This window comes from Mandrillus leucophaeus, unplaced genomic scaffold (assembly GCF_000951045.1).
Source record: "Mandrillus leucophaeus isolate KB7577 unplaced genomic scaffold, Mleu.le_1.0 Scaffold841, whole genome shotgun sequence".
In the NCBI taxonomy this organism is placed as follows: Eukaryota; Metazoa; Chordata; class Mammalia; order Primates; family Cercopithecidae; genus Mandrillus; species Mandrillus leucophaeus.
Window position 1 is genome coordinate 1,215,753 of NW_012109153.1, and position 22,137 is coordinate 1,237,889.

General features: G+C 36.8%; 1 protein-coding gene across 1 annotated transcript in view; it reads left to right on the plus strand.

Annotated features, from left to right (window-relative positions):
- The first annotated feature begins 5,744 nt into the window (after nucleotides 1–5,744).
- MMS22L (MMS22-like, DNA repair protein) overlaps nucleotides 5,745–22,137 on the plus strand; it is a 136,220-nt gene continuing 119,827 nt past the window's right edge. The window contains exons 1-8 of the mRNA XM_011968384.1: nucleotides 5,745–5,933; nucleotides 6,352–6,591; nucleotides 7,514–7,639; nucleotides 9,634–9,683; nucleotides 15,647–15,734; nucleotides 15,828–16,005; nucleotides 18,745–18,835; nucleotides 20,722–20,852. Of these exons, the coding sequence (XP_011823774.1) occupies nucleotides 6,428–6,591; nucleotides 7,514–7,639; nucleotides 9,634–9,683; nucleotides 15,647–15,734; nucleotides 15,828–16,005; nucleotides 18,745–18,835; nucleotides 20,722–20,852 (828 nt within the window). The 5' untranslated portion in view covers nucleotides 5,745–5,933; nucleotides 6,352–6,427. The remainder of the gene's footprint in view (nucleotides 5,934–6,351; nucleotides 6,592–7,513; nucleotides 7,640–9,633; nucleotides 9,684–15,646; nucleotides 15,735–15,827; nucleotides 16,006–18,744; nucleotides 18,836–20,721; nucleotides 20,853–22,137) is intronic.

Sequence of the window (22,137 nt, forward strand, 5' to 3'; positions counted from 1 at the left end):
GCTCCTGGGGGTAAAAGAAAATGGATTAAGAGCACATGCAGGAGGGAAAGATGCTAAAGCTATAGAAAAATGAATGAGGATCAATAATAGAGTTTTTCTTGTATGTAGATTTTTTCAAGGTTCTATGTGGTGTATTCCCTTGTTAATGACAAAGTGCCTTGAACAGTTGTATGAAGAGTCCTTTTCCTTTTATAGGAAAGTTGTTCCTTCTTAACCAACTACATTTCTCTGTAGTTGTTTAAATCAGAACATGCGTGCCAGGGAGTAGCACTTGAGAGGTTAAGAGTTCATTATCTGTTGCACAAAATTAGTGCATTAAAATACTGTGGGTCAACAGAAAGTCAGCTTATGGTAGGTTGTATAAACATTTGCAATAGATAGCTCATGGAGATAACCTAATATTTTCAATAGCACAGCACAGAACTAAAAGCCATATCTAAGTTGAGCTATCTCAGTGTATCCTCAATAGTGGCCAACTGTAATAATAAGATCACTAGAACTGGATTTAATATTGATCAGATATTGCTACAATGTTGAATCCAATTCTAGACTTAAGAGCAGTTACTATAAAGAGGTAAGGTGATCTTCGTTTACATTTAAGGGATAAGAAGTAACAGTCTTAAACTTTAAGTAAGATTTCAATTAAAATCGTAACTTTTCTGAAACTGAGACCTTTTAGTCAGTGGAGTATATCATATTAAGTTGAATTTGTGAAAAGTTTCCCTCCTACAAAACATGACATTCATATTAAATTATTTGACTTTGACTCTGATATCTGAAAACACAAGAATATATTATCAAATAGATGGTTTGTGGGTATATTTTTTAAAAAGCAGTAAGTTAGAATGGGTTCACTTATTATACAACATTCAAATTCTATCATATGTCTTCCCTGGTTTTTGTTGTTGTTGTTGTTGCTGTTGTTTTTGGCTTTTTATTTATTTATTTATTTATTTATTTATTTATTGAGATGGAGTCTCGCTCTGTCACTCAGTCTGGAATGCAGTGGCATGATATCGGCTCACTGCAACCTCTGCCTCCCGGGTTCAAGCGATTCTTCTGCCTCAGCCTCCCAAGTAGCTGGGACTGCAGGTGTGCGCCTCCATAACTGGCTAAGTTTTGTATTTTTAGAGACAGGGTTTCACCATGTAGGCCAGGCTGGTCTTGAACTCCTGACCTCAAGTGATCCACCTGCCTTGGCCTCCCAAAGTGTTGGAATTACAGGTGTGAGTCACCATGACTGGTCTGTCCTCCCCTCTTTTACCAAGTAGCTGAATGGTGCTGGAGAAAATGACAAAATCATGATGACTGAACTCTAATTTTTTGTCACAAATCTCAAATGATCACTAAACACTTTCAGACATTATTATCTTTCCCTAGTAAATATACTTTTCTACTCACCAATATGACAATATCACACCTCTTCTCTAATCTCCAGTAACTACTCCTTCTTCTCACTTCCAGTTGATGTGTCACAGAGAAATAGATGAAATAAAACAACAACTCAACATTCCAACACCTAGTACACCACCTCCAGCCATCTTAATCTGTATACCTTTTACACTTCCTATTACAATAAAAAATTTTTCTTGATCCTATCAGAGGTTGATATGTCATCTGTGTAGTGAATATTATCCCCTCTCATCTTTTCAATGCCTTTATTCTTGCAATTATTCCCCTTCTGAGCATCTTTTTTCCTTCCATTTAATAATTGCCATAGCCTCGCAAACATGTTCTAACATCTTTTATCCCCAAAATACCATTTCTTGATCCCTATATGTCCCTCTGCCCTATTTTTATGCTTTATTTTCAATTAAATTCCTGGGTAAAGTTTCGATATTTGCTGATTCACCTCCCATTTTCTATATGACCCACTCCTATCAGATGTTTTTCCCCAACTACTCAACTTAAACGGCTTTTATCAACATTAGTAATGACCTACTTCTTGCCAATACCAATGATTAATTTGTCTTCCTTTATTATTTCACTTATCAGCACTATTTGACATAGCTTACCCATTCTTTCACAAAATACATCTCTTGGATTTCATGACAGACATCATACCATACCACACACATTTGATTTTTCTCCTTTGGATTAGCCTTATTTCTTGCTTTTCTTTGCTGGCATTTTCTGGATTACTAGCAAGCTGAACATCTAAAAGTTTTCAGAGTTTTAGCTCTTACATGTAGGTCTATGATCCTTACTGGGTTAAATTTTATAATATGAGGTAAGTTCATTTTTAAGTGTATCAGTATCCAATAGTTCTCTCACTATTTGTTGAAAAGACTATCCTTTCATCATGGAATTACCTTTGCCAAAAAGCAGTTGATCAAATGTGTATAGAGGCCTATTACTAGTGTCTCTAATCTATTTCACTGGCTATGTCTAGCCTTAGATCAAATCATACTGTTTTGATTATTGTAACTTAATGGTAAGTCATGAAATCAGGTACTGGAAATCTTTCAATACTATTCTTACTCAAAATTGTTTTGGTTAATCTAGGCCCTTGCATTTCCGTATCGATTTTGGAATGCATTTGTCAGTTTCTACAACAGAAAGTTCTCTACGATTAGGATTTTGCTTGGCAGTCCTTTGAAGCCATAGATAAATTTTAGGAGAACTTTTAATAATATTGAGCCTTCCAATTTATGATTATGCTATCTCATTCTATTTACTTGAATATTCTTGAATTTTTTTCAGCAATATTTTGGAATCCTTGGCAAACAAAATCTGATGCATATTTTGTTAAATTTAAATATTTTTATGTCATTAAATGGTGTTGTTTTCTAAATTCTGATTTTCAAATTGTCATTCCATGTCTATAAAATACAATTAATTTTTGTGTATCACTGAGCCCCGCCAGCTATCTGAACTCACAGTTTTTGTAGATACTTGTAGGGAGTTTTTAGGATTTTTTATATGAATAATTATGTCATCTGAAAATCAAGACAGTTTTACTTCTTCTTATCCAATGTATATGACATTTACTTCTTCCTCTTCCTTACTGCATTGACTAGTTACCTCCAGTAAAATGTTGAGAGAAGTGGAAAAAGTGGACATTATTGCCTTTTTCTCAATCTTAGGGAAAGAACATCCATTTTTTTTTCTTTTTGATTATACTTTTAAGTTCTAGGGTACATGTACACAACACGCAGGTTTGTTACACATGTATACATGTACCATGTTGGTGTGCTGCACCCACTAACTCGTCATTTACATTAGGTATATCTACTAATGCTATCTTGGAATATAATCCTATTCCAAGAACATTCATTTGTATAACTAAGTATGAAGTTAATAGCAGGTTTGTCATAGATATCACATATCAGGTAGGGAGTTTCTTCCATTCTTAGTTGGCAGAGAGTTTTTGTCATGAATGGATGTTGAATATCTCAAGTGATCTTCCAGCATCTATTGAGATGACAGTTTTTCTTTTTATAGACTTGATATAATGAACTGATTACTTGTAGAAATTTGAATAACCTTGCATTCCTAACGTGAATCTAATTTTCTTGTCATATGTCATGCTGTTTGTTTGTTTTGAGACAGAGTCTTGCTCTGGAGTGCAGTGGTGTGATCTCAGCTCACTGCAACCTCCGCATGATGGGTTCAAGTGATTCTCCTGCCACAGCCTCCTGTGTAGCTGGGACTACAGGCACACGGCGTCATACCTCGCTAATTTTTCTATTTTTAGTAGAGACAGGGTTTCACCATGTTGGCCAGGCTGGTCTTGAACTCCTGACCTCAACTGATTTGCCCGCCTTGGCCTCCCAAAGTGCTAGGATTACAGGCATGAACCACAGCACCTTGCCATCGTATGTTATCCTTTTTATGTACTGCTGGATTTTGCTTGCTAACATTTCTGCCTTTAAGTTTGCATGGGATATCAGATTGTAATTGTCTTTTGTCTTTGTCAAATTTTGATACCAGTGTGGTGCTAGCCTCATAAGACAAGCATCCAATCTCCTATTTTCTGTAAGAGTTAGTATAGGATTGATATTATTCCTTCCTTAAATGTTTGGGAGAATTTAATAGTAAGGCCATTTGGCCTGGAGAGTTTTTGTTTCTTTTGTTGCTTTTGAGAAACGGTCTTGCTCTGTTGCCCAGGCTGGAGTACAATCGCACACTCACAGTTCACTGCAGCCTAGACCTCTCCAGGTCAAGTGATCCTCCCACCTCAGTCTCCCTAAGTAGTTGGCAGTACAGACGAGCATCACCACGCCCGGCTAATTTTTGTATTTTTTTGTGGAGACGAGGGACAGGGTTTCAACTTGTTGCCCAGGCTGGTCTGGAACTCCTGGTCTCAAGGGATCCACCCACCTCAGCCTCCCAAAGCCACTGTGCCTGCCCTGGCCTGGAGTTTTCTTGTAAGAAGTGGGGTGTGTGTGGGTGTGTGTGTGTGTGTGTGTGTGTGTGTGTGTGTGGAGAGAGAGAGACAGAGAGAGAGAGAGAAGGGGGGAGGCTTAACCAAAGATTCTGAGTACTATGATAAATACAGAGATACTCAAATTTTCTTCTTGAGTTTTGAGTTTCTGTCTTTTAAGGAATTTGTCCATTTCATCTATGTTTATTGGTATAAAAATGTTCATAATGTTCTTTTAATATCCTTGTCCTTTTAATGACTAAATTTCATAGTGATAAAACCTTTTTAATTCCTGATACTGATAATATGTTTATTTTATCAGTCTGGGTAGAGGGTTTATCAATTATATTGCTCTTTTTAAAAAACAACTTTTGGTTGCATTTATTTCCTTCCATTTATTTCAACTATTTATTATTTCATTCATTTTGCTTGCTTTGGTTTCAATATGCTGGCGGTTTTTCTCTAGTTACTTAAGACAAAAGTTTATTGAGTTGAGTTCTTTCTTCTTTTTAATGTAACCAGGTACTATTACAAATTTTAATGTTTTCATTTTAATTGAAAGTATTTTCTAATTTTCCCGTGATTTTTCCTGATTCATAGGTTAGTCACAAGTATGATTCTTAATCTCCAAAATTAGAGTTTTTCAGTTATCTATTTTTTTTATTTCTAGTTTAACGCCATTATAATCAGACTATATACTTTGTACGATTTAAGTCCTTTTAAAGTTGATGACGTTTGTTTTATGGCTCGGAATGTGGTCTCGCTTAGTGAATGTTTCATGTGCACTTGCCAAGAGTGTGTATTCTGCTATTGTTGGGTTGGTCACCTATAAACGTCAATTAGGTCAAGTCAGTTAATAGCGCTTTCCAAGTTTTCCATATCCATACTAACTTTCTGTCTACTTGTTCCATCAGTTACACAGAAAATTCATTGTTGCACTTGCCTGCCTCACAGTCCGTGGACAAAAGGCATCCTGCATTCTAACAAGAGTTGCTGGCCCCAGAGCGGGAAGAGGGGACGGCGCGACTGTAGGTGTGAACCAGGCACTCACTTCGCACTCACTGGAGTAAATCTCTTCCCTTTAGCCAGGGGATAAACCCGTAGTCCTTAAACCCTCCCCTCCTCCGCCTCAGCAGTAGTTCCGTTTTTTTTTTTCACTAGGCCCCTCCTTCCAGTCGAACGCACCAATTAAAGGTACAAAAAAAAAAAAAAAAGAAGTTTATCTGTACCTTGTCCCGGGTTGACTGACTCTCGCGAGAATTCGTGGAGCTCCGACTGTTTCCGCGCAGATATCGCGAGGCGATTGGTAGCCGGGGGAGGGCTGCGCCGTGGCCCCGCCTTTCCGGAGCGCGGGCGAGCGGTGGCGGGAATTTCGCTTGTTCGCGGTTTAGACCCCACAGATTCCTAGTGGTGGTATGGGTCACAGGAGGTAGATTTCGGGAGCTGGAAGTGTGAGCAGGTACGACAGACACCTCGGGTAACCGACGCACCGGGTCCTTGCTGCAGCCGGGTGCCGGGATACTGGCTCCCAGCCTTCTCCGCCCAAGTGCTGCCGGGCATGGGCCTGGTGGGTCTCGCCTCCTCTTTGAAGGGTTGAGGTTGGCTCTAGGGACTGGTTTCCTGGTTTCCACCCCGAGCCGGGGAGGGAGCGTTCTCCACCTTGCTGCTAGGAAACGGGCGGAGAGTGGTTTAGAAACCTTGCGGAGGGCGAAGTTCTCGGCGAGCCCGAGACGCTCTGTTCTGCAGACATTTCTTTGCTTTTCACCTTGTCCTGGGCTGCACAGTCCGACCTGGTGGGCTGATTTTGTAGTCCCTGCCACAGCCAGTTGGTTGTGCATTTTGTCTTAAGTTCTGGCAGCCTTGAGGGGCGGAGCGGCAGGGGAGGATTAGGAATTTGGCTTCTGGGTTTGTTCGTTTTTCCATGCTGCTGGCGGACGTCCTGGGAACTTTCTGAAGTAACCCCCAGTCTCGGCCCCCACCTACAGGAATTTCTTCACACCTTCTCTTTGGAGCCCTTAATGATACGACGAACCCCAAACATTTCAGAACATGAAGTAAACAATGGAAAACTGTTCTGCCGCATCGACGTTCCTGACTGACAGTTTAGAGCTGGAGCTGGGCACAGAATGGTGCAAACCTCCTTACTTTTCTTGTGCTGTTGACAACAGAGGAGAAGGAAAACATTTTTCTGGAGAATCCTACCTCTGCAGCGGAGCCCTTAAGCGGTAGGTAAAGCTCAGAGACATTTTCCCTCATCTGATTATTCGCCAGTTTTTTAGGAATGTTAGTTATTTCAGCCCATTTAACTTGGGTGTTCACCAAATCATGTTTTATCAATGAGCTTAGTATATCATAAGGGTACAAATGATTATCAGTTCTGCTGCTGGCTTCTTGGTAAGGGCATATCTAAAGCATTTGGGGTATTAGGGAAAACTTCCTTGGTAACTGATGTGCCCTTACTGTAGGGAGCTGGGCGCTAATTTTTCTTTTACTTAAAGTGAATTCCTAACTATCTGAGCCTTTTGAAATGGTATTTCCTTCTAAAGGGTGTGATAACATTCTAGAGCTTTCCAGTAATTTTTAAGAAAGACAAACTTTTTTTTATTGCCCCGTTCCTTTTAATTCTACCTATTTTGCTTCGGGCAGGTACATACATATTACAGTAAAACTGCTGTTCTTGAAATATTTTGGTAATACCTGCTGAGGCAGTTTCAGTCAGGAAACTGTTTTTGTTGACTTTATAGTTGTACGTTGTGAGAGACCTTAAATAGAATACCCAACTTCATTAATTGGATACTGTTCTCCAGACAAGGCTCAGAGTAACTGTTAGCAGTTTCAACAATTAAATGTCCCCTCGGAGGATAAAATTCTACAACTGAAGACTACTGGTGAAGACAGGCAGAAATATGTGTTTTAGAACCCGTGTTGATTTTTCCTCTTAACTTACATTACACTTTAGTCGTACATTTTATCAATATAGAAGATTGACATTTTAATACAGTCTAGCTATTGTAATCTTGAATGTGTAAAGTATCAAGGCATTTTCTGACTTTTTATACATGTCATGTATAATATGGATTCAAATAATGGAAAGGTATGGTACTTAGTTTACTTTTTAATGGGATTAAAACATAATTTTCATTTCAGATTGATTTTGAATCTTGATCCTTTACCAACTAATTTTGAAGAAGACACCTTAGAAATATTTGGCATTCAGTGGGTTACTGAAACAGCATTAGTGAATTCATCTAGAGAGCTCTTTCATTTATTCAGGTATTTCTTCGTTTTAACTTTCTGTGAGTGTAGGTGTTGTTCACTTGTGTAAATTACATTGTTGGGTGGCTTCTAATACTGATACTGCAAAAGACCAGGAGAATTGTGCAGGTTGCTCACTTGATTATCTTACCAGTAACGGTAATCAAGCAGCAACACCTGATGAATAATGGTTTTAATGAGTTGTGTTTTATTTATTCTTTGCATTTGACTTCATGTATTGACAAATATTTAAGGCTTTGAACTATGATTTTGGAAGAAAATTAAAATACTTTTGTTGTTCAATAGCCATAGTGTTTCAGTGATCTTTAGAGTATGATCTTTCCAAATAAATAGTTTAGATTGTGTAATAGAAATATTAATTCTCTATTTAGACAACATTAAAAATTTTTTTAATGAAAAAATTTGAGCATACACAAAATAATATAATGAACATCCATATACCCTCCTTCAGTTGCAGTAAACAACAGTTTTTTATTACATTTCCTTCATATGTCTTGTCTCCTCTTCTTTTGATTCTTTTGACTTACTTATAAGCAAATCCTAGGCATCATGTCATTTCACCCATAAATACTTGAGTATGAATTTCTTAAAAATATGGGCTTTTTAAAAACGATGAGGACGGCTAGGCACGGTGGCTCATGCTTGTAATCCCAGCACTTTGGGAGGCCGAGGCAGGCAGACCACGAGGTTGGGAGTTTGAGACCAGCCTGACCAACATGGTGAAACCCCTTCCCTACTAAAAATACAAAAATTACCTGGGCGTTGTGGTGCGCGCCTGTAGTGCCAGCTACTTGGGAGGCTGAGGCAGAAGAATTGTTGGAACCTGGGAGGCGAAGCCTGCGGTGATTCGAGATTGCCCACTGCACTCCAGCCTGAGCGACAGAGCGAGACTCCGTCTCAAAAAAAAAAAAAAAAAAAAAAAAAAAAACTCTATTAATAAAAATTAAAGTTCTTCATTATCACTTAAGACACAATTCATATTCAGATTTTAGGTAATTTTAAACAGGAGTCAGTTATTGAAACCAAATTATTTCAAAACACAGTAAAAATCTCTGTGATACATTTAAAGGAAAATGGAGAGGTGGAAGGAATTCTCCCACTATCATCCCATGAAATCTTTTGAAGAGACTTAACTGTATCTATGCCATATCATACATTTTATTGAGAGAACAGGCTGAGTGAGCGAGGCTTTAGGACATAGGTTATAAATGTGGGTTAATTTTTAAAGAGTTTGAAATCAACTAGGAAGAATAGCAAGAAATTACTATCAGGAATTAAGATGGAACATCATAAAACAGCATTCCCTGATAACTTTAGTCTACATTATTCCTTTTTTGGACTTCCATTGTTTAACTGTATGATACAGTTTAAAATTTTGTTATGTAACTGTTAACGTAGAATGTTTTATGTATCTTAAACTTCTTTTTTTTTTTTTGTGAGACAGAGTCTCACACTGTCACCCAGGCTGGAGTGCAGTGGCGCTTCTTTGCGTCAGCTTCCCAAGTAGCTGGGATTACAGGGGCCCGCCACCACACCCGGCTAATTTTTGTGTATTTTTAGTAGAGATAGGGTCTCACCATGCTGGCCAGGCTGGTCTTGAATTCCTGACCTCAGGTGATCCACCTACCTTGGCCTCCCAGAAGTGCTAGGATTACAGGCGTGAGCCACTGCACCCCGTCTTAAACTGCTTAAAGATATACACAGTATCTTGCTGATGGTGAAGTCTGTGGTATTTGTAATAATTTTTGAAATATATGCAGTCTTTAATAGATACTTTTGGAAGGTCGGGCAAGGATGTATTTTATCTTTTCTTAAAGTTTTCATTACCTGAAGCTGATCCTTTAATTAACAGTCACAAGGTATTAATCATCATCCCCAAATAAAAAAGGTATTGAAGCTGTGTAATAGATTTGGAAACATTATCCATGTAATTGTTACATGCTTTATAAAGTGTTCTAAAATTAACTCTCACCTTACATTTTTAAAATTAGGCAACAACTGTACAACTTGGAAACCTTGTTACAGTCCAGTTGTGATTTTGGTAAGTTTAACGTGTGTTTAATGGCAAAAGAGAATGGTGCTGCATTATAGTGAGTTGCATATGGGTCCATGATGGTGTAATTGGGATATCATGATAATATGGAGGAAGCGTTAGGCCAGAAGTTTATGAACTTAGTATGCAGAAAAAGTATGACTTTAAATTTTGTTGTACCTGAGATACATAGTATTTTCTCAAATCTGTAGATTTTAAAGGTAAAACCAACTTAAGGAAGCTAAACTTCTCTGAAGAAAATTAGTGCTTGTTTTGGAGGTAGGGAGTGGGATAGAGAACTTAAATAAGAACTAAAAAGTGTCAGACCTCATCCTCTCTTCTTGATTTTCTTTTCTGCTTTTTTGTTTGCTTTTGGTGTTTAATGGATTACTGATTTCTTTTTTTTTTTCTTTTGATATGGAGTTCCGCTCTTTTGTCAAGGCTGGAGTGCAAGAGTGCGATCTCACCTCACTGCAACCTCTGCCACCCGAGTTCAAGTGATTCTCCTTCCTCAGCCTCCCAAGTAGCTGGGATTATAGGCACCTGCCACCACCCCCAGCTAATTTTTGCATTTTTAGTAGAGATGGGATTTTGCCATTTTGGCCAGGCTGATTTCAAACTCCTGACCTCAGGTGATCTGCCCTCCGTGGCCTCCTGAAGTGCTAGGATTACAGGCATGAGCCACAGTGTGTACAGTTAAGGTAGTAAAGGGAATTGAAGATCAGTGTGTTTTAGCGCAGGCTGCTTCTCCTTTCTAGTAATTTTGGTGCAGTGCAGGGTTTAAAATTATGGCCTTGTCACCCTGGCTTCCAACCCTAGCTAATTGTGGGCCTTATGCCAAGTAATAGTTGTAACATTGTTGAGCATGTTAAGTGCTTAACACAATGTCTATCATTAGTGATGCCTGGCAACCAAAGACTACCTGGAACACTTTTGGTCAAACAGAAGTTTATTCGATTATGAAAAAAGGAGAAATATGGATTATGAGGAAAAGCTGGGGCTTGTCAGTAAGAGGGAGTAGGAAGGAACTTGTGATATGTTTGGGGCTCATTCTGGTAATTTTGGGTAGGGCTTAAGGGGGATAAGGCTATTTTCTGGATTGGATGCTGTTAATTAGCAGGGGCAATTTGAAGAGTGGGTATTTTAATTTTTATCTAGGAGGTGAGACAAAGGGAGGGTCCTAATTAGTAAAGAAGTATTGTCCTGGTCACTGGAAGAGGGAGGATGTGTTTTTTTTTTTTTTTCTTTTTTTTTGTGTGTGTTTTGTTTGGGGTGTATGTGATTGCATAGTGCCATGTTTTGTATTCAGACATGGTTACAGAGGTTTTGTTTTTGTCTTGTTTCACTATAATAATGGAGTGGCCCTGTATCATTATTGTTATTTATTATTATTATTATTTTTTCAGATGGAGTCTTGCTCTGTCACCCAGGCTGGAGTGCAGTGGCATGATTTTGGCTCACTGCCACCTCCGGTTCAAGCAATTCTCCCGCCTCAGCCTCCTGAGTGCTAGGATTACAGGTGCATGCCACCACACCTGGATAATTTTTGTATTTTTAGTAGAGATAGGGTTTCACCATGTTGGTCAGGCTGGTCTCGAACTCCTGACTTTGTGATCCGCCTGCCTCGGCCTCCCAAAGTGCTGGAATTACAGGTGTGAGCCACCACGTCAGTACTATTTTTTGTTTTACAAAAATTGTTTATTTTCAGTAGGGAATACCATGGCCTACCTGTTAGCTATCAGCTTTTAGGCTGTTTTATATGTTTTGTTTTCTTAGCATGTTATGTGATTTGTAAATGTTAAGTATTATTGTTTCATTGTCATCTGATGAGTTCCTGGTTCATGCTGGGTACTGTGCAAGGTACTGATGAATCAAAGAGGAAAAATATGCTGCTGATGAGTTTGCAGTTGTGTAGACAGTAAGACATGCAAAGACATGCAAGCATACGTCAGCTTGGTAAATGAAGAAGTACTGTGATAAAGGAATGTACAAGCTACTGTGGGAGCCAAGGGCTTTGTCTGTCTGTGAGCTCATCACTAAATGATGCCAGATCTGGGTCTTCACAGATGGGAAGGAATTAGCTAGGCAAAAGATTCGGGAAAAGGTCTTTGGACAGGAAGAATTCCAGGCAGGAAAAAAGAAAAAAACCTATAAACAAAGACGTGATGTGTGTAAAAACATAAAAGTTTAGAGAGCATGGAGTAAATATTAATTACATATGGTTGGATCAGAATGTGTGTGAGTGATGAATTTGGAAGAGGTGAAAGCAGAGTTGGCTTTGTAAACCATGACAAAGAGTCTGATTTTTATTTTGGAACTCCTGGGGAACCACTAGAAGATTGTAGTGGAAAGAACCAGAATACCTTTATATAGAATGACTTAAGTAAATTGGGTTCATGGAAGGCATTTATTATGATAGATTATTATTATTACACTTATTAACCTGAAACCACTGCAGTGGACTATTTGTTAAGATGGTTGTTACACTGACATTTTGACTGTTTTTATTGCTTAAGAAAGCTTTTAATGATAGATTTTGGACACAAGTTAGTAGTGTTAAATATTATCTATACATGAACTTGTTCCTGCCATGTAGCTGTGTTCGTTAACTTGTGTAGGTACCCTTGGCCCTCAGCCGTCCCAAGAAGTCCTTATGTAGGGTTACTTAGTTAGTTACTGCCAGATGAGTATAGTTCTTGTTCTAATCATTATGCTTCCAGGGTTAATTTCCAGTTGAGGCAGAATAACATACATAATAACGTATGTTTTGCTGATAGCTGTTTTTTTCCCCCTCTTTCTCTCTGTCTCGAGACAGGATCTCACTCTGTCGCGCAGGCTGGAGTGCAGTGGCGTGATCATGACTCATTGCAGCCTTGACCTCCCGGGCTCAAGCAGATCCTCCCATCTCAGCTTCCCAAGTAGCTGAGACTACAGGCTCACACCACCATGCCTGGCTAATTTTTGCTGATAGCTGTTTTTTTTCCCCTCTTTCTCTCTGTCTCGAGATAGGGTCTCACTCTGTCGCCCAGGCTGGAGTGCAGTGGCGTGATCATGACTCATTGCAGCCTTGACCTCCTGGGCTCAAGCAGATCCTCCCATCTCAGCTTCCCAAGTAACTAGGACTACAGGCTCACACCACTATGCCTGGCTAATTTTTTAATTTTTTGTAGAGATAGGGTCTCACTACGTTGCCAAGACTAGTCTCAAACTTCCGGGCTCAAACTTCCCGCCCTGGCCTCCCAAAGTGCTAGCATTGTAGATATCAGCCACCACACTCAGCCAAGGGCTATTCTTAAATATGGTTGTTGGTGTTACCCTGTCTCAGCTATTGTGTTTGTTTTTGTCTCTAGACATTCCTTACGGATTTTTTTAAATGTCTTCCATTTCTGACTGCATGCTTGTTTTCATCCATCTTGAATATATGGAGTGTATATTATAACCAGTGTTTTTAACCTTGTTGCTGCTACTAATAATTCTTTTTTTTTTTTTTTTTTTTTGAGGTGGAATCTCGGTCTGTCACCAGGCTGGAGTGCAGTGGCGCCATCTCAGCGTACTGCAACCTCTGACTCCCTGGTTCAAGTGATTTTCCTGCCTCAGCCTCCCGAGTAGCTGGGATTACAGGCACATACCACCACACCCAGCTGATTTTTGTATTTTTAGTAGAAACGGGGTTTCATCATGTTGTCCAGGATGATCTTGATCTCCTGACCTCATGATTCACCTGCCTCAGCCTCCCAAAGTGCTGGGATTACAGGTGTGAGCCACCACTCCCAGCCAATAATTATTTTATCACTGTCATTTCTGAAACTGTTTGTATTTATAAGTTTTTCTCCTGGTTCTGTGATATATTTTTCTGCTTCTTTGAATATGTAGTAATGTTTCGTTGTGAGATGAACATTATGGGTTTCACATTGTTGCTTTTTGGATTTTTTTTATTCCTTAAACTAGATGTTGAATTTTGTTCTGGCTCGCTATTGTGTAGTTGTAATCCAGTGGCTCTTTTTGGGGCTTGCTTTAAATTTTGGTAGGACTTTTAAAAAGCAGGCTTTAATGTTAATTTAGCCTAGTAAATTAGCCTAGTAAGGCTTTTGAGAATTCTTTCTTATGCCTGGTCTATTATGAGATTTTTTTTCTTGCTTGCTGGTGAGAACTTGAACTATTCCCTGGCTTGTGTACTCTTTATAGGGAATTGTTTTCTGGTGTTTTTCCCTGGCCTTGGGTAATATTTTTCATGCTTGAACAGATCAGTACTTAGTCAAATCTCAGAGGGACCCTTCTGTACCCTTCCAGAACTCTATTTTGTATAGCTTCTTTCTTCTTGGGTACTTTTGCCCTGCAAATTTGGACTTCCTGAAACTTGGATCCCATATCTCCTCATCTCAGAGAGTGAGTTGGGCTGTATTTGGGTTCTCTTCCTCATATTGCAGCCTGGAGACTGTCTCTAGGTGGGGAGCTGGTGCAGTTGTAGGGCTCAGTTTCTCCCTGGGAGAGCAAAATCTTATATTGTCTTGTGTCCAGAGCCTGAAAACGTGCTTGATGTAATTTTTATGGTTTTCAGTTTTACAGTGGGAGATGGAGCAATCTGATTATTTTACTCCATCTTGCCTGGATGCAGATGTTCATTGCAGTTATTTTTAAGAGAGTACTGCCTTTATGGGCTGGGAATTATGAAAATTGGGATGATACGACTTTTTATGGGTGAAATACAGCCATAGAAATGCAGCTTAATATGGAGGTATTTACACAACTACTTCACACTTGTGCTTCTGCTCTGCCAAAGTAGTGGCCATGATTGTTCATTTGAATTAAACTTCAGTTTTGTGTTTAGTATGGGTGTAAATTTGTAACCTATAATTCTCATCATGTTTTCTTTGCTTTTGTTTACTAGATTGTCTCTTACTCATTCTCTCTATAATGATTATCAGTGTTTTGCCCATGGTAACTACCTAGATAATTATTGCTGATATAAATGCTGAAGTAAGTGAGGGAAAGCTGACATGGAGTGAGGTTGGCAGAAAGACAGCAACTGTTAAAAGGTCATTCAGAACTTTATAAATTATTATTAGGAGTTTTTATTTTATTTTAAATATAGTAGGTATTCTTTCAAGAGTTTTGACTTGGGAACAAGATAAATTGATACACACTTTAAGCAGATTTTTTACTCGGTGTATAGGGGGACAAAAGAGAGCATGGAAAGACCTGTGAAGAGTGCTATTGTGGTGTTTAAGTGCTTATAGGGGAAAGGGATAGTTTCAATGTATATTTGGTTATAAACTTAATAGGACTCTGAAAGATTAGATATGAGGTTAAAGGAAATGGAAGAATCAAGAACTACATAGGCTACTGGTGACACCATTTAATGAAATGCTGAAAACAAGGGCAGCATGAACAGGTTTTGAAAGAAATCAAAGGATGTATTATTTGCACTGTCTGAGCAATCCAAGTATAGGTGTTAGGCAGTTTAACATGCAAGGTCTGGAGTGCAAAGGAGAGATGTGGGTTGTAGATAACCCCTTTAGAGTCATTACCATTTATTAATAAAGGAACTGATGAGATCATGCATATGGGAAGAGATATACAGAGAGTAGAGAATTCAGGACTGAGTCCTGAAGAGGCCATATTAATAATAGAATTGAGGAGGAGGAGCCAATAAAAGAGGGGTAGGACAAAGGACACATGAGGAAGAAAGAAGACCGTCACTATGTGGCACCATGAAGCCAGGTGTAGCTAGTGCTACTGTGGGAGCAAGTTACTTGAGGGTAGGCATTGTCCATTAGATTGGGCAATGTGGGTTTGATTGGTAACTTTAATAAGAGCATTTTTTGAGGAGTAGTGGGGAGCAAAAACCATATGAGAATGTTTAATATAAAATGTTACAAGATAGAGAATTGCTGCTGGTATGGCTTACAACATTTTTTGTCACTGCCCATGATAATTATTTGAATTATCAACATTGTCTATTTTGGTTTCAGGGAAGGTATCAACTCTGCACTGCAAAGCAGACAATATCAGACAGCAGTGTGTAGTATTTCTCCATTATGTTAAAGTTTTCATCTTCAGGTAGGATATCAGATGAGTATTTTGATCACTGCATGAATTTCTGTGTGTATTCATATAGACTCTGATTGTTTATTTTATCTAATTATTTTTTAGGTATCTGAAAGTACACAATGCTGAGAGTCATGTTCCTGTCCATCCTTATGAGGCTTTGGAGGCTCAACTTCCCTCACTGTTGATTGATGAGCTTCATGGATTACTCTTGTATATTGGACACCTATCTGCACTTCCCAGTATTAATATAGGAGCATTTGTAAATCAAAACCAGATTAAGGTTTGACTTGTTTCATTTAATTTTTAAATTATCAGCTTTTTCTCCCCACAAGGAATATTCATTCAAGAAGGAGAGAAATTAGTCAAAATTACAGCTCTGCAACCTGACTGCCTGTGTTGAAATTCTTGCCCCCCATCCTCCTTCTATTAATTATGTGCTCTTGGGCAAATGACATCTCTTGCCTCAGCTTCCCCATCTGTTTAATTCTTATAACTTACTAGAATCATTGGGAGAATTAAATAAATTAATATACATGAAGTTATTAAAACATAATATTCATTGAATCAGTAGCTATTCTCTTGATTTATGACAGTGTAAATGTCTGAAGATTTTAAAGCAAATGAAATAATCTTTGTTTTCTAAAATTTTTATCATATATTGCAGTAAGATTCAAGATCAGCTTATTAAAAAAAACTTCCAAGACCACATCATTGTGTGTATTCTGATTTTTGAGGCCTTTTTGGAAAGTGATTAAGATTGTTTTGACTCTGCCCTTTTTTTCCTTCCTGTAATAATCATTCCTTCTGAAGTTTGGTTTTTAAAAATTTATATTATTACCATGCCTAGCTTATAGATAAGTAATAGATTCTCCCTATGAAAATGGGAGCTTGTATGAATAACAAATTATGGTAATTCACAGTGAGATTCCCTGAAGTCTCAACCCCTTTCATTATATTTGACTTTACCATTTTGAATAATATTTACTCTTTATGAACATATCTTTGTTAAAATATAAAAACAGCTGAGCGTGGTAGCTCATGCCTGTAATCCCAACACTTTGGGTGGCTGAGGCAGGAGGAGTGCTTGAATCCAGGATTTGAGACCAGCTTGGGCAACATAGCGAGACCCCATCTCTACAAAAAATTAAAAAGTTAGCCCAGGGTGGTGGCACATACCTTGTAGTCCTAGCTACTCAGGAGGTTGAGGTGAGAGGATCAGTTGAACTCAGGAGGTCGAGGCTGTGGTGAGACATGACTGCACCACTGCATTCCAGCCTGGATGACAGAGCAAGACCCTATTTCAATAAATAAAATAAATAGAATTAAATGTTTACATGTTTCTGTGAAATGTAGCAGAAGCAAGTTGACTTTTTTATCAGAGATCAATATATGTAATAATAAAAGCAAATAAAGTTCTAACTGAATTTACAAGTTAGTATATCTAATCCATAGAAAACAAATAGGTAATTGCTTTTAATTATGTCATTTAATAAAAAGATTCATGAGTAGATTGTTGAAGGAGGGATGTTTTCCTTATTAGTTTCTGTAAATTGGACTGGTTTTTATTTTCTAGTTATCCATCGAATACGTAAGAAATAAAAATGAATAATTTATATAGCAGCAGAAATAAAATTTGTGCACTAGGGTCCTCAAACTAGATATTACCTTTCATAGGCTTTTTAATTAGGCAGACTTGAAAAGATAGGTTATTTGAAGCTCAGAAGACTAAAGTTTTAAAGCAGGGGAACTTTATAGTCTTCAAAAAATAAAAAATCACACACTAAAATACTGTTCTTTTCTGAAACAAAAACATAATAGAAAGCATCTTTCAAGACTATGTTTATATATTTGTTATAACAATCTCGTGTAGGAAATGTTTTGTTTTCATTGGTATTTCCAGTTGAGCTTCTTTTATTATTTTTTAGGAACTCTAGATATATATTAGTTATTGGGAATTATGTATTGCAAATACTTTATTTACTTTTTCATTAAGTAAGCTGACTTTCTAGGTAGATTTGAATTTTTTAGATAGTTATATTTTTCCATTTTTTGTTTTATCTATGCTGTTAAAATATTTTGATTGTTGCTTTTATCTCTTTAATTTGTGTTATTTTTAAGTATGCACTGAGGTGAGAAGTCTAACTTTAGTTTCTTGCAAATGCATAAGTTAAAACTCTTATTTTTTATTGAATGACCCATACTTTTGCCATTGATTTGAGATGCCACATAAATTCATTTCTGTCTTCTCTGTTCTTGCTCTTTGTTATCTATTTCCGTCCCAATACGGTTTTGTCAGTGTAGCATTTTATTTTGTTTGTATACCTAATAACGCAGGTCTACTCTTCATCATTCTTTCTATTTGTTTTAATGGAACATGTTACGTCATTTTTTTTTATAGTATTTATTTTTATAGTGATGCTAAATTCTGACAGGAGGAAGGTTAGTGATAACCCAGTATAACACAGTACTTGAAAGTGCTGGGGTTTGACTCAGATGGAATTGAGTTTGAATCCTAATACATGAATTGAGAGAGAAATTTTTTTACCTCTTTTTACTTCTGTTCCTTAATGAGATGACAGTAATGTCTACATGACAGTCTAAAGTTCTTTTGTTAAAATATTTTATAGGAGTTCCTAGGTACTCATACATTAAAAAAAATTTCCTAGCTAAATTCTAAAACAAAATTATGAAAACACGTGTTTAAAAAAATTCTTTTACTGCCTTGCAGCTATAGTAGAATCAGAGGTTGGCTGGAAGGTACCTTTACTATACAAGTCTATTCAGCAGCCCCAAAGTGGGTTTGTCTTAAACCAACAGATGAAAGTATTTACTGCTTTCAAAGATCTTCAGTGAAGGAATCCTCTAATGAACAAGACAGAGGTTTTCCCTGAGCTTTTGAATAGTAGTAGGTTAATTGGGTCTTTATCCTTGTGTTTATGGAGGAGTATTGTGACATGCTATGAAACACCTAGTAAAATATTAATGAATTCTCAATCACAGTTGATAATGTCATCCACAGCTTTTTCCACCATCATGGCATTTATTACATCTCCACTTGGATATACATTGGCTGGTGCTAGAAATTCTTTACATGCTGGGTGAAAAATTGAGTAAGTTTATGGATTTATGATTTATATTCTTTTTAAAAGCTTTTATTGCTTTTTAAAATTACGTAAGTAATAAGTGCCTTCTGATATTTAAAAAAAATCAAATAGTAAACAAAGTAAGAAGTAAAAGTTTTACTCCTTTTCTTCCAGAGGTAACTACTGGGAACAGCTTGATTTATCTTTCCATATTTACATTCTATTTGTTAGTATACATATTTACATTCTATCTGTTAGTATATATATAAAAACTCATAGGTAAAATTTTGTTTTTGTTTTTAACCACAGATATGATCATACTGTTCAGTGTGATCTTTCATTTATCACTGTTTTAGCGATCTGTTTATGTTAGTACCTATAGTTCTACTTTATCCATTTAAAGGCTGCATGTTATGGTTCTACTATATTTAGCCATGTCTATTTTTAAACATTGAAGTTACTTTCATTTTTTGATTTTACACATCATTTTTCACTGAACACCCTTGTGTATAGATATATATCTTTAATCTGTGTACAAGTTATTCTGTAAAATATTCATAGAAGTAGAGTGGCACATTGTGGTTTTAATATGTATATGCTGCTGTTTTGCTGAATAGTAAGTCCTACTGATCTATAGACATTAACTGTAGTGTGATTTTACTTCATACTCTTGCCAGTAGTTGATGTTATCAATTATATTTTATTTTTTGCCAACTAATATGTGAAAAATCAAATGAAATTTTTTTGATCTTGCAATTTCTTGGTTACGAGTGAAGTTGAACATCTTTACAGTTTATTGTCTGTATTTGCTTTATTAATTACTTATTATATTTTGCAAATTTTCCTTTTTTTAGTAGGAGTTTATTTATATTATGGATAAATATCCTTTATCCTTATGGATACGTTGCCCATTTATTTCTTGATCTTGCTCTTTGACATTTTTAGGTTCCATTGGCAACCTGTCGCTTAGGTTGTAAAGATGTCTATTACTCCTACACCTGCTTTTCAGTTAATAAATACATACATATGTCTATATATGTATATACCTACATATATTCATACACAGAAACATACAAAGATGTACATCAGTATATAATTTCCTCTCGTGGACTCTGTATTTCACATTAGTATATTCTTAGAGTAATACTTAAGTGGAGTTATTCTGATAGGTATAAATTTTGGTTATCTTTTACCTTGGTTTGCCCTATTTTATGCCACAAAACCATTGCATCGGGTCAGTTTATCAGTATTTGTTAAAAGAATAATGTTTTAAAGGCTTTGTTGATTAGAAATGTGGATGCAGATTTTATGTTGTTCTCTCTCTTTTTTTGAAGTTGTGTTGCATTAATACTTTTCAAAGATAGACTTACTAGGAAAAGGGAAGTTTATTAGATGTTACTTGGAAGAATTAGAAACTTTTGGGCCAGGCGAGGTGGCTCACGCCTCTAATTCCAGCACTTTGGGAGGCCAAGGTGGGTGGATCACGAGGTCAGGAGATCAAGACCATTCTGGCTAACACGGTGAAACCCGGTCTCTACTAAAAATACAAAAGCAAAATTAGCCATGCGTGGTGGCAGGCGCCTGTAGTCCCAGCTGCTTGGGAGGCTGAGGCGGGAAAATGGCATGAACCTGGGAGGCGGAGCTTGCAGTTAGCTGAGATCGTGCCACTGCACTCCAGCCTGGGCGACAGAGTGAGACCCCATCTCAAAAAAAAAAAAAAAAAAAAGAAACTTTTGAAGATAATGTTTATCAGTGCTCATATGAGAAGGTTGTCCTCAAATTCACGTTTTATTTGCAAAAAAAATTAAAAACTGTATGTTTTAGTTTTGTTATAATTTAAAGACGTACAGTCACTTTTTCCTTTATGATTTAGTAAAATCTGTATTTTAAAACTATTTTTATTACATTTTCAGAACAAGTTGTATATGGTCATCAGTTTATGAATCTGGCAAGTGACAGTTTAACCAATGTCAGCCTGTTTGAAGAACATTGTGAAACTCTGCTTTATGATTTAATAAGCCTGTCACTCAACAGGTATGACAAGGTAATGCTTTAAGAGTTTGTTTGTGTTTTTGAGACTTAAAGACAATATTCAGTTCTTAATACATGTCGTTTAATCTGTAAGAATTTAATCTAAAATGGTTTATATGTTCTAATTTTATATTTAGTTGCTATTATCTGGGACCTGAAAGGGAAAACAATTTTTGTTTAAACATCTAAAACAGGCTGGAGTTGGTATTTTAGAGCTTTTCTTTTTCTTTCTTTCTTTTTTTTTTTTTAAGAAAAACAGCCTTTTCTATTTTGACAAAAATAAATAAATGATGTTTACTGAAATCATTGGAAGCCTAATTTCTATCCAAATAGTAGAGGCCAGCTCTTTAATAATGTATTGTATTGCTGTAATGTAATAATAAAATAAATGCTTACTTAAAGTTACTTGACACGTTTTAAGAGAGAATTTTCTTGCTTGTTTTCATAAAAGGTCTCGAATCATGGGTGAAATTACGTGTTTTTATTAAATTGTGTTTATCATAGAGCGTTTAATGGAGGTAGTGATTTAAAGGTGCTACAGAGCATGTTCATTTTTAAGTAGTGGAAATGTTTAGAGTATTATCTTTATTTTAGATTACAAGCATGAAGACTATTTTTGGGAAATCAAGATTTAGGGAAAAGGAGTTTTATAATTTTTCAAAATTTAGATTTTTTATGCATTATCAATATTTTTACAATGTAGTGTGTATGTGTATTAGTGGATTAACCAGATATGATAGAATGGTAACTTTTAAATATTTATTTTTGATGATTGACAAAATTATATATATTTATCGTACACATCATGTTTTGATATGTGTATACATTGTAGAATGACTAAATATAGCCAATTAGCATATATGTTATCTCACATTCTTATTTATTTGTGTGAGAACACTTAAAATCTATGCTTTTAGTGATTTTCAAGAATATAATATAGTACATTGTTTTTAACTATAGTCATCATGTTGAGCTTATTCCTCTTATATGTAACTGAAATTTTGTATGCTTTGATCAACATCTACCTCGCCTCCCTCCTAATCCTCCTCACAGCCCTTGGTAAGGATCATTCTACTCTGCTTCTATGAGTTCAACTTTTTTAGATTCCACATATAGGTGAGATTGTGTGTTATTTGTCTTTCTGTGCCTGGCTTATTTCACTTAATATAATGTCCTCCGTGTTCATCTATATTGTTACAGATGACAGTATTTCCTTCTTCTCAAGGCTGAATAGTAGGGTCATGCACTGTGTAACAAAGTTTTAGTCAGTGACAGACCACATATACAAGGTGGCTATA